The sequence below is a fragment of the Procambarus clarkii genome, chromosome 40, assembly GCF_040958095.1.
Source record: "Procambarus clarkii isolate CNS0578487 chromosome 40, FALCON_Pclarkii_2.0, whole genome shotgun sequence".
In the NCBI taxonomy this organism is placed as follows: Eukaryota; Metazoa; Arthropoda; class Malacostraca; order Decapoda; family Cambaridae; genus Procambarus; species Procambarus clarkii.
In genome coordinates, this window is record NC_091189.1 from 38766829 (window position 1) to 38783076 (window position 16248).

The 16248-nt window shown below is 42.9% G+C and overlaps 1 protein-coding gene across 3 annotated transcripts in view; it reads right to left on the minus strand.

Annotated features, from left to right (window-relative positions):
* LOC123758036 (F-box/LRR-repeat protein 20) overlaps window positions 1-16248 on the minus strand; it is a 446116-nt gene that overhangs the window by 306030 nt on the left and 123838 nt on the right. For all 3 annotated transcript variants that reach the window (XM_045742212.2, XM_045742214.2, XM_045742215.2), the window contains one exon: window positions 6898-7061. In XM_045742212.2, coding sequence (XP_045598168.1) covers window positions 6898-7061 — 164 coding nt within the window. The remainder of the gene's footprint in view (window positions 1-6897; window positions 7062-16248) is intronic.

The window sequence follows — 16248 nt, forward strand, 5'->3', positions numbered from 1 at the left end:
TATATAACGTGTGTATAGTGTGAGATAACAGCGAGAGGAGTAGGTTGGGAGCCGCCATTTTGGTGAGGGAGGAGCGTCGTCTGCACGACTTGGCATGTTGTTTACTGATGGCCACTATGGTCTTTGGGCACCATACCAGCTTATTTGTACAGGTATGGTGAATAAAACAGGTAGATACTTATATATAATGTGTGTATATAGCGTAATAACACAACAAACAATATTGTTGGATGACAAATATTAGTGCGTCTGGCCTTGAGGGCGGCCGCCGATCAGCTGACTGTGTGAGTAGCTACGTCTTATGGCCTTTACTCACCATACAAGCTTAGATGTACAGTTATGGTGAACAAAACATGTAAATACGTATATATAACGTCTGTGTATAGTGAATAAATACAGAAGGAGTATTGTGGGAGGTGAATGAGGGTGAGTGAGGTGGTGTTGAGGGAGGGAGTGGCAGTGAGTGGCTCACTGGTGTTTGGCGGTCACTCCTCGTTGCTTTTTGACTCACAAGTCCAACTTAGTAGTTCGTTATGGTGTACAAAACATGCAAATACTTATATATAACCTGTGTATATAGTGTAACAACAGCAAAACTATTTGTTTATTGTTTTATGAACATAATAATTGAATCACTAATATGCACACCATAATTTTGAGTACAGCGATGGTTCACACATTTTATAATATAAATATACCACAATTCACTGTATGGAATAATATTACTGCAAAAAAACTAAGAAAAAATCAATCAGAGACATTGAAATAATTAGGTAATAATATATTTGTGGCAACTGCCGTCTGACAGCTCGGGCGGAGTAGACCTCGTCTGGCGAAGGCTCTGCCAACGCCCCTTTTTTGCCACACTTCCTTACCCTATTGCGGCTAAAATATGCCACCTACGATTTTTTTGTTATTTTTTCCGTGAACATGGAAAAAAAAATGAACACTTCTATAAGACGAAAGAATTTTTTGGATTTTTTTTTTTTTGTTGCGCCTGTGGGTGTGAATTCCATTTGGGCCCCTAGCGGTTTGAGGGTTAATACTGTAAATGTACTAGTGGGAGCAGACTACTATTACCAGTTCATAACTGGACATGTTAAACGATTGGGCATAAATATGCTCCAATCTGCAGGTGGCTACTTACTGACAGGTAAACTTTTAAACCCGAAGAAGCCTATGCCTGCCAATAATAATAAATTAGTCAGCAGTAAATCCATTCTCCAGCAGCAAGCTGAATGAGAAACCCAGCTGAGTAATAAACCCAGATTGAATGTGGTACACTTAATATTCGCCGAGATGTTTTATAGCTCTCAGTGGAAAATCAGTGGTCCGTACCTAAACAGGTACAAGTCAAAATGACCAAGCCATTGAACCCACTGCAGACCTAGAATTATTCTCGACAAGTAATAATTGACCACACTCAGTCTCCCTAGGTAATTAATAATATTAGGTTAGAGAATCTAGCAATCCCTAGGTAATCAATAATATTAGACTAGAGAATCTAGCACTCCCTAGGTAATCAATAATATTAGGCTAGAGAATCTAGCACTCCCTAGGTAATTAATAATATTAGGCTAGAGAATCTAGCACCCAATGCTTCCAGCATTCCTGAATTTATCAATACCACGAAGTCATCAAGCAACTTCTACACTTGTAAATTCACTAGGACTAAGGTCCATTATACCTGCGCTTAAGGTTTGCCAAGAAAACTTTATTAATTCCACGTTTTCCATATATTTTTGTTCATTTTTTGCGCACAGTTCCAAATACATTTTATTTGTTTTTACGTGCTAATTTTATGTATAATGAACACGTACACTATATTATGGCAGTAAAACATCTGTACTGTCCGAAGACACTGTGTTACGTGCATGACACTTATGTACACATATGTTGCACATATTTACCATGTATCATGCTAATTTATGTATATATACAATTTCTATTTACAGACTATACACTGTCACAAACTATATACATTCACCATCAACACATTCAGAACACCGCGAGTGTGAGCTGTCACACCCAGCCAGCCCCCTCCCTCACTCCTCCAACATTGTATTCGCCAACATTGCTCCTCCCACCATACAGTTATTGTTTTTATTACACTATTTACACATGTTATATATATACCTATCTACATGTTTTATTTACCAGAACTATGCAAGTAAGCCGGTATTGTGTCCAAACAGTACAGTGGCCACCATACACTGCATGAGAAATCACACAGCAGACAGCAGACGATGCTACGATTACGACGTCACCTCCCTCACCAAAATAGCTCCTCTCAACATACTCCTGTTGCTGTTATTACACTACATACACTATATACACACACACACACACACACACACTGTATATACCCATGTACATGTGTGTTCCCCATAGTGAACCACGAAGCTACTATAGTGAGTGAAACAAGAGTGGCTGACACAGTGAGGCTACCCCAATTCTCTCCCTCCCTCCTCACCAAAATTCCTCCTTCCACAATACTACGCACAACGCTAATTATAACCACAATCCTGGTCACTAATTCCTGTAAATGAATAATTGACCACAAGTTCATTTTGAAAAGGAACGTAAGAAATCGTTTGAAGATTCCTAGATGGACGAAATAATGCTGTGGTGCCGTTCATTCGCTGTGAACATCGTGAACAGCATTGAATCACCGATATTTGAACATTGTACCCAGTCATTATCACACTCAGGCTCTTCTATAATACTATCATGGCTAAATAATACAGGTTTTATATATATATATATATATATATATATATATATATATATATATATATATATATATATATATATATATATATATATATTTATATGTCGTACCTAGTAGCCAGAACGCACTTCTCAGCCTACTATGCAATGCCCGATTTGCCTAATAAGCCAAGTTTTCATGAATTAATTGTTTTTCGACTACCTAACCTACCTAACCTAACCTAACCTAACTTTTTCGGCTACCTAACCAAACCTAACCTATAAAGATAGGTTAGGTTAGGTTAGGTTAGGTAGGGTTGGTTAGGTTCGGTCATATATCTACGTTAATTTTAACTCCAATAAAAAAAAATTGACCTCATACATAATGAAAAGGGTAGCTTTATCATTTCATAAGAAAAAAATTAGAAAAAATATATTAATTCAGGAAAACTTGGCTTACTAGGCAAATCGGGCCTTGAATAGTAGGCCAAAAAGTGAGTTCTGGCTACTAGGTACGACATATATATATATATATATATATATATATGTCGTACCTAATAGCCGGAACGCACTTCTCAGCCTACTATTCAAGGCCCGATTTGCCTAATAAGCCAAGTTTTCATGAATTAATGTTTTTTCGTCTACCTAACCTACCTAACCTAACCTAACCTAGCTTTTTTTGGCTACCTAACCTAACCTTACCTATAAATATAGGTTAGGTTAGGTTAGGTAGGGTTGGTTAGGTTCGGTCATATATCTACGTTAATTTTAACTCCAATAAAAAAAAATTGACCTCATACATAGAGAAAAGGGTTGCTTTATCATTTCATAAGAAAAAAATTATAGTAAATATATTAATTCAGGAAAACTTGGCTTATTAGGCAAATCGGGCCTTGAATAGTAGGCTGAGAAGTGAGTTCTGGCTACTAGGTACGACATATATATATATATATATATATATATATATATATATATATATATATATATATATATATATATATATATATATGTCGTACCTAATAGCCAGAACGCACTTCTCAGCCTACTATGCAAGGCCCGATTTGCCTAATAAGCCAAGTTTTCCTGAATTAATATATTTTCTCTAATTTTTTTCTTATGAAATGATAAAGCTACCCATTTCATTATGTATGAGGTCAATTTTTTTTTATTAGAGTTAAAATTAATGTAGATATATGACCGAACCTAACCATCCCTACCTAACCTAACCTAACCTATCTTTATAGGTTAGGTTCGGTTAGGTAGCAGAAAAAGTTAGGTTAGGTCAGGTTAGGTAGGTTAGGTAGTCGAAAAACAAATAATTCATGAAAACTTGGCTTATTAGGCTAATTGGGCCTTGCATAGTAGGCTGAGAAGTGCGTTCTGGCTACTAGGTACGACATACATATATATATATATATATATATATATATATGTCGTACCTAGTAGCCAGAACGCACTTATCAGCCTACTATGCAAGGCCCGAATTGCCTAATAAGCCAAGTTTTCCTGAATTAATATATTTTTTCTAATTTTTTTCCTATGAAATGATAAAGTTACCCATTTCATTACGTATGAGGTAAATTTTTTTTATTGGAGTTGAAATTGACGTAGATATATGACCGAACCTAACCAACCCTACCTAACCTAACCTAACCTATCTTTATAGGTTAGGTTAGGTTAGGTAGCCGAAAAAGTTAGGTTAGGTTAGGTTAGGTAGGTTAGGTTGTCGAAAGACAATTAATTCATGAAAATTTGGCTTATTAGGCAAATCGGGCCTTGCATAGTAGGCTGATTAGTGCGTTCTGGCTACTAGGTACGACATATATATATATATATATATATATATATATATATATATATATATATATATATATATATATATATATATATATATATATATATATATATATATATATATATATATCCATTGTTGTGTTTTTCAAGAGATCCATAACCTTTAAGCACCTTTTTGCATTATTATTTTTGTATCAACCCATGTATATCTTGTAACCATCAAATGCATAATAAAGCAGTATATATATATATATATATATATATATATATATATATATATATATATATATATATATATATATATATATATATATATATATATATATATATATATATATATATACATATATATATTTTGACATTATTAGGCGATGCTGTGGTCACACACTGAACAGCAGTACTGTGCGCTCATGCTGCGAGCGCCAGCCTTGGTTGCTCACTCACTACTGAGGCTCTCACACCTGAGAATGTGGACCACAAATTTTTTTAAAGATGGCGTCTGTTTACAAGAGCCCTGAGGAAGCTGATGTGAACCCCATGTAGCCCGCTGAAGTTTTGAATGGAACGTGAAAAACACAAATACCCGGAGGCGCGTAGCGCACCCCAGACGTGGGCCTGCAGGCGCGTTGTGCAGTTAAAGGGTTAATAATCTTTCAATATATTGATTATTTAATATTTCATGATTTTTGAATCTACATTTTAGTTCAAATTTTTGCCATTTTACTAACCCTTTAATGAACTAGTGATAAACCACACTGGTTCCTAGATATATATGAACTTCTAGAAATAACCCCCCCAATGTTGATATTTGAGGCTTTTAACTTTAATCAATTAATAATACAGTCCATTCATTTTCTTTAAGTAATTGTTAAATAAGTTAACATACATAGGCACTGGTTCTATAGTGTCAATCTTATAATCACTTTTATTTGTTTTCCCTCTTTTCCCAAAAGTGGGTGGTCCTTTGATTTATATTAATTTTCATAATTTAATAATTCTATATTTGAGTCAAAGCCCCAGATACCCAACAGTGCCAGACCTGGTCAATGGCAGACATAGAATGCTTCCATCCACACGAGGGTTTCTATAGGACATTGCTCCTCGTGCCTCTCTGAGGGGGCCAGGTTCTGTCTTGTGGTCCCCGGTAGGCAAGAACTCCATGTACATTGACTAATGCCAGAAAGCCAATATATCTATATCAGCCTGGATAGCTCTGGAGAGCCGACGGGGCTCCCTTCAGAAAAAGTGATAAGAGCTTATAGGTTCCACACCAAATGCAGGAAGGTGAAGACAGTTACCGTCACCTTATAACCCAGACAACATTATTGACTAAACAGGAAATGCAAGACAGGTCTAAGATTGCCTTACTGAGGAGCTACTACCAAATTATGCTCCCGAGCAGAGAAAGAGGCTATTAGCATTTGTTACCCTGGATGGGTTATGCCAATATAATGTTTTACAGCTTGCTATGAAAAAAGAGCTACTGCTGTTTCCAGTATGTGATGAGCAGGTCCTCCAAGGTGCAGCAACAGACTATACACTGCCAGCACAACACATGTGCAGTGTACACTGATGACAGTGGTCCATGTTAACTCCTGGAATGAGCACCCTGTGAGGAAAGAGGACCTGTTCAGGCAGCTCAAGAAAGTCAACCAAGCCATCAACCTAACACAGTGAATTCATTATGGTCCAAATGGAATATATACTGTAGGATATGTGTTATGGTAGATATGTGGTATGTGGCAGTGCGAGTTAGGCAGAGGGCTGAGGTAACTGTCAGATGACAGTGGCCAAGACCAGGAAGGAGCTACACAACTGTAATTGGATACCTTAGTTAGAGTATTACAGAAAATCCTGCACCAATTTTTCCACCATGGCATTCCCGTGACCAGTCTGCTCTTGAGGAGCAGAAAATGGGTGTGGCCTCAAAGTTGCCAAGAGTCTTTCAAAAAGACAAAATCTCTCTTGACCCAAGCTCCAATTTTATCATCCTCAAGCTTCGAGATGCTGTTCATTCAGTTTATAATAATAATTAAAAATAATATTAATAATAGTTAATTTTGTCAGTGAAAAGGAAGCTTGTATATATATATATAAACTTTAGGCATGTGTTGAGGTTCACCTCAGGTCAACTACTGTATTGACCTTCCCCCCACGATGCAGCCCCCTCAACAGTTGTCTAACTCCCAGGAACCTATTTAATGCTAGGTCAACAGAAGCATTAGGCAAAAGAAAACATGCCCAACTATTTCTGTCCCCCCCCCCTATGGATTGAACCCAGGATCCCTAATTGTGAGTCTAGAATATAGCCACTGTACTACTGTGATCTTACAGGCAGATGCCAGTGACAATTCCTGAATGCTACTGTACAACACTGTCAACACAATGCCATACTTGTCTGTAATATTCTTGCAGTAATTAAGATTAAGTTCTTCTATATTGTTGCACATTTCGGCAAAAGTAACGAGGGCTGCATCGTTGACACTCTGGCAGCCCCGTAAAGAGAGCTGTTTCAGGAATCCACCACATCTTCTGCCAATATTTTCCACCACTCTCCCCTGTAAAAGAATAAAATTAGACACTACAGTTTCACCTTAGGACATTATATTTGCTAAACAATAAAGAAAACAGCATTGAATGTAATGAAATGCCAGTTTCTGGGTGAGCCCCGAAGGCTCCCTGAAGCTATCACACTGAATAAATGCCACACTACTAGGTGTCATCAGTGGTAGAATTCAATTGGTCTACCGGGGACCATGAGCCAGAACCTAGCTCCCTCAGAGGCGCAGGGAGCGATAGCCCTATGAACACTTTACATTTAAAGTTTATCACCTTTGCCACCATCCATGGGAAGGCACCCAGAAAGATAGGCAAATCAAAACAGACCACTGAATAACTGAATGGTTAACATGAAACTGCAGCCTCAAAATTGCCAAAAGAACTCCCCCATCTTGTGAAACTAACCCCCAACTAGTTCCCCCCCCCCCACCCCCACACCTGGAGGGAGGAGGGAGACAGCCAGGGTCAGCCAGGCCACGAAAAGTCCAGTTCTTAACGAAAAAAAAACACCGACAACACCTGAGGGGGAGAGGGTGTCAGGGAGCCTCCGGGGCTCAGACAGTGCCATTTAATTACATTCAATGCTAGTTTTCTGTGTGGGTAGCCCTATTGGTTCCCTGAAGCTAACTACCCACACAGGTCAAAAGGGTCACTTACCAGGGACATGGCAGTACAGCAGGTATCAAGTTGAAGGCGTGACCGATATCTACAAAATACAAGCCAGCACAACACATGGCAGCAGAGGACGACCGAGATCAACAAGATACCTGGCAGCCAAGACCATGTTAGACCTCCAAAACCAACAAAAGACCTACAACAAAAATAAAAGAAAAAACCTTGCAAAAGTTTAATGTCTCCAGAAGGAACAGAAACCGGCCACCGCGAAGGTAGGCGAGCTGTGCAGTTCCTTGCGCTTCTACCAGCAAAAGATACCACTTCCTAACCAAACAGAAGACACGAAAACCCCAGCTGGTCCCAAGGGCGGGGGTAAGAACCGAGCAGCAAAGACCCCTATGACCCCTTCCAAAACTTCTATGGAAGGGAACCCTAGAACCCAAAGGCAGTACTTACAGAGCACCCAGGGAAGAGAACCCTGAGTGCATGCAGCTCCAGTACTATTCAAGGTACACCTTGCCACTGCGCCTCACACACAGCAGAAACACACAACGAAGGCACACAACTGCACTGAAATCTGAGGCCAGAGTCAACGTCCGCCCCGGACAACATCAGCCAACGAACTGGATGGCTTGGGTATCCGGTGCTGGGAGTCTGGGGCTCCCCCTCCCCTCCTAGGGGGGGGGGGAGCTGTGTGGACAGGCGGGGTTATCTTGAGGTTATCTTGAGATGATTTCGGGGCTTTTTTTTTAGTGTCCCCGCGGCCCGGTCCTAGACCAGGCCTCCACCCCCAGGAAGCAGCCCGTGACAGCTGACTAACACTTAGGTACCTATTTACTGCTAGGTAACAGGGGCATTCAGGGTGAAAGAAACTTTGCCCATTTGTTTCTGCCTCGTGCGGGAATTGAACCCGCGCCACAGAATTACGAGTCCTGCGCGCTATCCACCAGGCTACGAGGCCCCAATGTAGGGAATGTAGGCCCTCGGCTGTAGTAGGCTGTAGTAGGCTGTAGTAGGGAATGTAGAATGTAGGCCCTCACTGCCACCCCGAAGGGTGCAGTGAGGTGTTACGTTTGCTTATTTGTTTGTTTCCTTAAGTTACAGGGCGAGTTCTGTCTCCAAGTTCGGTGTTTGGTCGCACTTTCTTACCAAGTTGGGTTTGTTTTGTTATGCCTACCTTTCTGGGTGCCAACTCCTGCTGATGGCAGACATGGAATGTCCCCAACCACATGGGAGTTTCTATGTGCCAATGCTCCCTTTGCCTCTCTGAGGGGGCCAGGTTCTGGCTCGTGGTCCCTGGTAGGCTGAACTCCAATTGACTAATGCCCCAGACTAACACAACATATATCAGCTTGATAGCTCCAGGGAGCCATAGAGGCTTCCCACAGAAAACAGAGAAGAAATGAATGAGAGACATGGAAATAATTGTGAATAATTATATTCGCGGCTACTGCGGCCCCACGGGGTGGCGGGGGGCAAGCGTCCCTGGGTCACCTTGTCACTCAGTGCCCATAATTTGATTAACTTCTCAGCTCCATCACGGCTAAAGTTTGCCACATACAATATTTTATTTTAGTTTGGCACGGGCGTTTTGCGTCAGCGCATGGCCAGACTAAAATGTGTATACTCTTTTCAGTTTTCTCACCTCAATTTTCTTGTTATGTCATTTATTTTGGTATCATAGAGTTCAAAACAGAATTCCCTACATGGGTATATGCAAATGAAGTCCAAAAGCCTGGAGTGCCACCCACAGCAAATCCAAAATTTGGCCAAGTGTTACCTGTGAGCGTGCAAGAGCATAAAAATGGGTAGTCTCTTTTCAATTTTCTCACCTCAATTTTCATGCTACGTCGTTCATTTTTGTATCAATGTGCTCACAATAGAATTCCCTACAGGGGTATATGCATATAAGGTACAAAAGCCTGGCACAACTTCCCCGCAGTAAAGCCGAAAGTCGGCCAAGCATTACCAGTGAGCGAGCCCCCATTGGCACACCTGCAACACCTGCACACAAATGTGTATACTCTTTTCAGTTTTCTCACCTCAATTTTTGTGTTACATCGTTTATTTTGGTATCAATTTGTTTGCAATAGAATTTTCTACAGGGATATATTTATATAGGATAAAAATAAACAGGTGCACTACTCACAGCACACTAGAAAGTCCGCCAAGCATTACCCATGAGTAACTACCCATCCACACAAATGGATGATTCATATTCTGGATTTTTGTGATAGGAATGTGGTAATAAGAGCAGTTTTGTAGCTGGTCATAGCAAAATATGTAGAATACTGGAGGTATTGTCTTGCATCATGTGACTGCCGGCATCGTCTGCTTGTGGCTTAACACTATGTATTGATTTCATTACCATACCCACCAGAACTGCTTATCAGTACAGAATATTATTGTGCATATAAAGTTGATAGTGATATATAACGTGCCGTAATAACAACAAAAATGTTGTTTGGTTGATCTAAGAATATAAAATATGTGACACTATATATGGCCCCCATATTTTGGAGAATAGCAATGTTTCACACATTTAACTCTTATAAATTCCACAAATTACACAGCGTTGAATGTAATGAAATGCCATTTTCTGGGTGACTCCCAGAGGCTGATATGTATATCCATAACCTTTGGCATCAGTCAATGTGTGGATGGAGTTGTAAGTCTACCGAGGACCATGGCCAGAAACTGGTCCACTCAGAGAGGCTCGAGGAGCAATGGTCTATAGAAATGCACATGTGATTTGGAGCATTCTATATCTGCCATCGACCGGGACAAGCACCCAGAGAGGTAAGCGCCTCAAAACAAACCTCTATTTTGGTTAAAACAACAAAAATAGCCATAGCCAAACGAGTGGATAGAACTCCCCAAATGAAAACGAGCAATCAAGCACGACGTCACACGAGCCACGCCGCTTGTCCGCGCAGCTCCCCCCTTCCCGAGGGGAAATGGGGAGCCCCAGACCCACCGCACTAGCGATCCAACTACTAGTTCTTAAGGATGGATGTCAAAACACGCAAAAACCGCTGACAGGGGGGAAGGGGGTGCAGGAACCTCCAGGACTCACTTAGAAAATGGCACTTCATTACATTTAACGCTGGTTTTCTGGGGGGAGCTCCTTTGGCTCCCCGGAGCTACCTCTCCAAAGACAAAAACAAGAGGGGACTTACCCGAGAGGCGGTCGGTGCTCGCATCTTAACTCGAAGTCGAGACAACTGTCTGCAACCACCGACGCAAAACGACACAGGTCCGACTAGGCCTAGGAACATTTACGAGGTAGCGTGCAGCCAGGACCCTGTTCGACCGCCAAAAACCCAGTGAAATGTCAACCCAAGACATGTTAGCAAAGATGGCAGTACATGCAGCAAACTTACAAACGTCACGGGCATGGGGATAGACCGCAGGCTGGCTGGACCGAATAACCCAGAGGACAACCCGAGAGACCTGAACCCAGGAACAGGAAAGAAAGGAAACCGGAGGTGAAACAACGCACGAGACAGCTTGCAAAATGGCACATAACATCAATGCCGAAAGCAAGCTGCAGCAGCTCCGCCAGCGCCGCACGATATGAGGCAACAGTATTTGGCATCAGATGACGGTCCAGAAACAGCCACAAGAGAAAGGACAAAACAACTTAACTGAAAGCGAAATACAATGACGGAGAGACAAAATGAACCGGAAGGACCGCTAGGACACTTCATACTGCTGCCGAGACGAAGCCCGCAGGTGGGACACTATCAAAGAAGCCACTTGATCACCATAGAGATGGTGATAAACTCAAGTAAAAAAACTCCAGACACCAAGACTCGAGGAGAAGATCGAACCAGTCTCATAACGAACCGGGCTGATCTGCTGAAAGAGGCGGAGCCGCGGGAAAACCTCCAGGTTCGGACACTGAGCAAGCAGCACCTGAAACCAAGGCTGGGCCGGCCACCAAGCGGCCAGAAGGACTACTCTCCCCTGTTAAGTCTCCATGTGAGCCAGGACCTGGAGCAACAGCTGAACCGGGGAGGAAGAGGTACAGGAACCCCCACCACAACCAGTCCTGCCGAAAGGCATCAACCCCGACGGCCTCGCAGTCGGGAAAGGGCGGCACATATACTGGAAGACCCCTCGACCATGCCGATGTGAAGAGGTCCACCTCTGGGTGCCCGAACATCTGGCAGAGCTAACTGAATGAGTCGGCATGGACCGTCCATTCCATGGAAAAGGGAATGAACCAGGACAGACCGTCCACCAGGAGGATGGACACCCCCTAGATGTGAACGGCCAGGAGAGCCAAACCCCGAGAACTTAGCAGACGAGTAACCCAAAGCGACCAGCCCCAAAGAGCTAAGGGCCGCATCAAACCCCACTTTTCTTCCTGGTTCAGGCAATGAACGACTGGGGAGCAGTTCGAATGGAGCCGGATCGTTGATCCACAAACCACACCGCCACTATCTCCTGCACCGTGCTGTGGGAACGATGGAAGGACGGACCCCATCGCTGCTGGCCGGCCTGGTGAGCACTGATCACAAAGCATCAGCCAAGAGATGACACGTCCGTGAACACATCAAGCAAGGGCTCGGGTGCGCGCCAAGACACTGAATCCTCGAAAAACCTGAAGATGAAGCCGGCGACACAGCAGCCGGCGCAAGGTCCCTGGGGGGTCGAACCCAGCAATCTCAGGAGAGGTGGAAGGGACGTCCCCGAAGGAACCAGATCAGCCGACAAAGATAAACCCGACCCAGTGGGTAGACCATCACGCAAAATTTAGGCACCCACACAAACCGAGCAACCGCCGGGTGACCCAGGAGCCTCCCAGAAACTGGCACATGCAGGACCACAGCCGAAGGAGAAACTCTGGAGGGAGAGACAAGGAAGCAGTCCGTGAGTCCCACACAAGACTCAGCCAGGTCCAAACCTGGGAGGGAACTAGATGGGACTTCCTCCAGTTCACCAGGAACCCGAACCTGGCAAGCAGGGAAAGAACTAAACCCTTGGCGAGCAGACACGTGGACCGACTGGGAGCCCAGTTGGCCCAATCTCACAAGAAAAAACCGGGGCAGCCGGAAAAGCGGGAAGAGACGAGGCTCACTACTCACCTAGTTGAACTCACCTCGTTGTGCTTGCGGGGGTCGAGCTCTGGCTCTCTGGTCCCGCCTCTCAACTGTCAATCAACCAGTGTACAGATTCCTGAGCCTATTAGGCTCTATCAAATCTATATTTGAAACTGTGTATGGAGTCCGCCTCCACCACATCACTACTTAATGCATTCCATTTGTTAACTACTCTGACACTGAAAAATTCTTTCTAATGTCTCTGTGGCTCATTTGGGTACTAAGTTTCCACCCGTGTCTCCTTGTTCGTGTTCCACCCATGCTAAAGAGTTTGTCTTTGTTCACCTTGTCAATTCCCCCTGAGAATTTTGTAGGTGGTTATCATGTCTAACCACTACTCTTCTGTTTTCCAGGGACGTGAAGTTCAGCTCCTTTAGCCTTTCCTCGTGGCTCATACCTCTCAGTTCTGGAACCAGTCTGGTGGCATACCTCTGAATCTTCTCTAACTTTGTCTTGTGTTTAACTAGGTATGGACTCCAGGCTGAAGCTGCATACTCAAGGATTGGTCTGACATAAGTTGTATACAGGGTCCTGAACAAATCCTTACACAAGTTTCTAAAGGCAGTTCTTATTTTGGCCAGTCTAGCACATGCTGCTGATGATATCCTCTTGATGTGGGCCTCTGGGAACAGGTTGTGTGATATCAACCCTCAGATCTCTCTCCCTATTTGAGGATATCACCTCCCAGATGGTACATTGTATTCAGCCTTCTGTTCCCTTCGCCAAATTTCATTACTTTACACTTTCCTGAGTTGAACTTTAGTAGCCATTTTCTAGATCATTCCACCAGTTTGTCCAGGTCATTCTGTAGTCTCTGTCTATCTTCATCTATTTTTATTCTTCTCATAATTTTTGATCAGCAAACATTGAGAGGAATGAGTCTCTACCCTCCGGAAGCTCATTTACATATATTAGAAACAGGATGGGTCTAAGTACAGAGCCCTGTAGAACCCCGCTGGTAACATCTCGCCACTCTGATGCCTCCCCCCTCACAGTTACTTGCTGTTTCCTGTTGCTTAGATATTCCCTTATCAACTGGAGCACCTTACCTTTTACTCCTGCCTGTTGCTCCAACTTTTGTAACAGCCATTTGTGAGGTACTGTGTCAAAGGCTTTCTGACAGTCCAAGAAAATGCAGTCTGCCTACCATTCTCCTTCTTGCCTAATTTGTGTTGCTTGGTCATAGAATTCCATTAGACCTGTGAGGCACGATTTACTATCTCTGAATCCATGCTGGTGTTATGTTACAGAGTTATTTACCTCCTCTTCTTCTAATTACGATCTTCTCCTTGGTATACAAGTTAGGGAACTGGCCTGTAGTTCAGTGCCTCTTGCCTGTCACCCTTTTTGTATATTGGGACTACATTAGCTGTCTTCCAGCTTTCCGGTAGGTCTCCCGATTCCAGTGACCTGTTATACACCATAGAGTGTGGCACACTTGGTGCCTCTACACCTTCTTTCAATATCCAAGGTGAGATTCTGTGAGGCCCAACAGACTTTGTCACATTCAGCTCCAACAGATTCCTTTTGACCTCCTCACTGGTGAGGTTAAATTCCTAGAAGGTTGCTTGGTTTGCCTCCTCATTTAGTGCAGGGACCTCTCTTTGTTCTATTGTGAAGACCTCATGGAATCTCTTGTTGAGTTCTTCACACACCTCCTTGTCATTCTCTGTCTATCTGTTCTCCCCTTTTCTCAGTTTCATCACTTGTTCCTTCACTGCTGTTTTCCTCTTGATGTGGCTGTGGAGCAGTTTTGGTTGGGTTTACTTACTTGCTTTACTTGCGATGTCATTTTCAGACTGTCTCTCTGCTTCTTTCCTCACTCTGAGGTACTTATTTCTGGCCCTCTGGTATCTCTCCCTGCTCTCCGGTGTCCTGTTGTTTCTGTAGTTTCTTTATGTTCTTTTACTCAATTGCTTTGCTGCCGCACATTCCTAAGTGAACCATAGATTCTTCTGTTGTTTTTCACTATTCTCTTTTTGTCTGGGATAAACCGGTCTGCAGCTTCCTGGAACTTCTGGGTGACATAATCCATCATATCTTGTACAGTCTTTTTTTTCTCCGAGTTCTGTTTCCCATAGTATTCCTATTAGAAAGTTCCTCATCTCGTCATATTTTCCTCTTCGGTAATTTAGTCTATTTTCTTCTAATCCCATCCTTGGATAAGTTATCCCTACCTCTACCAGATACTCAAATGTCAATACACTATGATCACTCATTCCTATGGGGATTTCAAATTTGACTTCCCTTATTTCTGAATCATTCAACGTGAATATCAGGTGGAGTCTAGCTGGTTCGTCATTCCCTCTCATTCTTGTGGGTCCCTTGACATGTTGGCTCAGAAAGTTCCTTGCTGTCACTTCCAGGAGTTTAGCTCTCCACGTATCTTCACCTCCATGTGGGTCCCCATTCACCCAGTCTATCTTTCCATGGTTGAAATTGCCCATAATTAAGAGTCTGGATCCATTCCTGCAGGCAACTGAAGCTGCTCTCTCTATTATATTAATGGTTGCCATGTTGTTTCTGTCAAACTCTTGTCTGGGTCTCCTGTCATTTAGTGGATGACAAGTCTGGCCATTGGTCAGACCCCAATGCTACGGCTGGAGGAAGGGTCTCGAATGCCTCCATCGCCTCCCCGGAAGGGGCAAGCCCCAAAACCGCCCGAGTCTCAGAAACCTCTAGACCCCGCCCCGACTCCGAAGCACTCAGACGCTTCGGAGCCGGAATTAGGGGGGAGGGGACAGAATGAACCACAGCAGGTGAAGAACGAGGGGGTGCGAACTGAACCAAGGTCGAAGCAACCAACACCCCTAAGTCCGGTCCCTAATGAGCAAAGTGGGGCAGTCTCGGGGCATCTGTCGGAAAACCCGACACCATTACTAATATTAAATACAGTAGGCAGATAATATTGCTGCTGTTGTATATACAAGTTAACCCATAGAAAATGTAGCTTGTAGTGGAATTTTCCATCAATAGAAAATGGGATATTATTGCCACATAGTGCTATAAATTCCCCAGCTATTCTGTTGGGAATTATTCTTAAATACAGTAGTTTTTGGACTTATGACACCATAAAACATCTCATTTGAATTTACTTATCAGTATCAAAAAACTTAATTATCAGTATCATAATAGAGTAAATGTGACCCTTCTATCACTTATTGACATCTGGATAAAGAGAGCCAGGAGCATCAGTGGTGAGGGAGGTCAGCCATTGTTAAGACCAAGTCGCTGTGGAGCGAGTTCAGCTCCTATAATTTCTCTTGGACGAAGTGTTATGGAGATCAAATTAGTGCTTCTTCCATCATCAACACGCAGTCAACATAAACAAGGGAAGTGTCTTACCGAAACCCATTTATCTAATCATTTCTGGCCAGTTAATGTTAGGTAGATATAGGGTGAACTGGTTAGCACAAGAAACAATGTCTAAATACAGGTAATTAAGCCTTGGTCCTTATCTTAT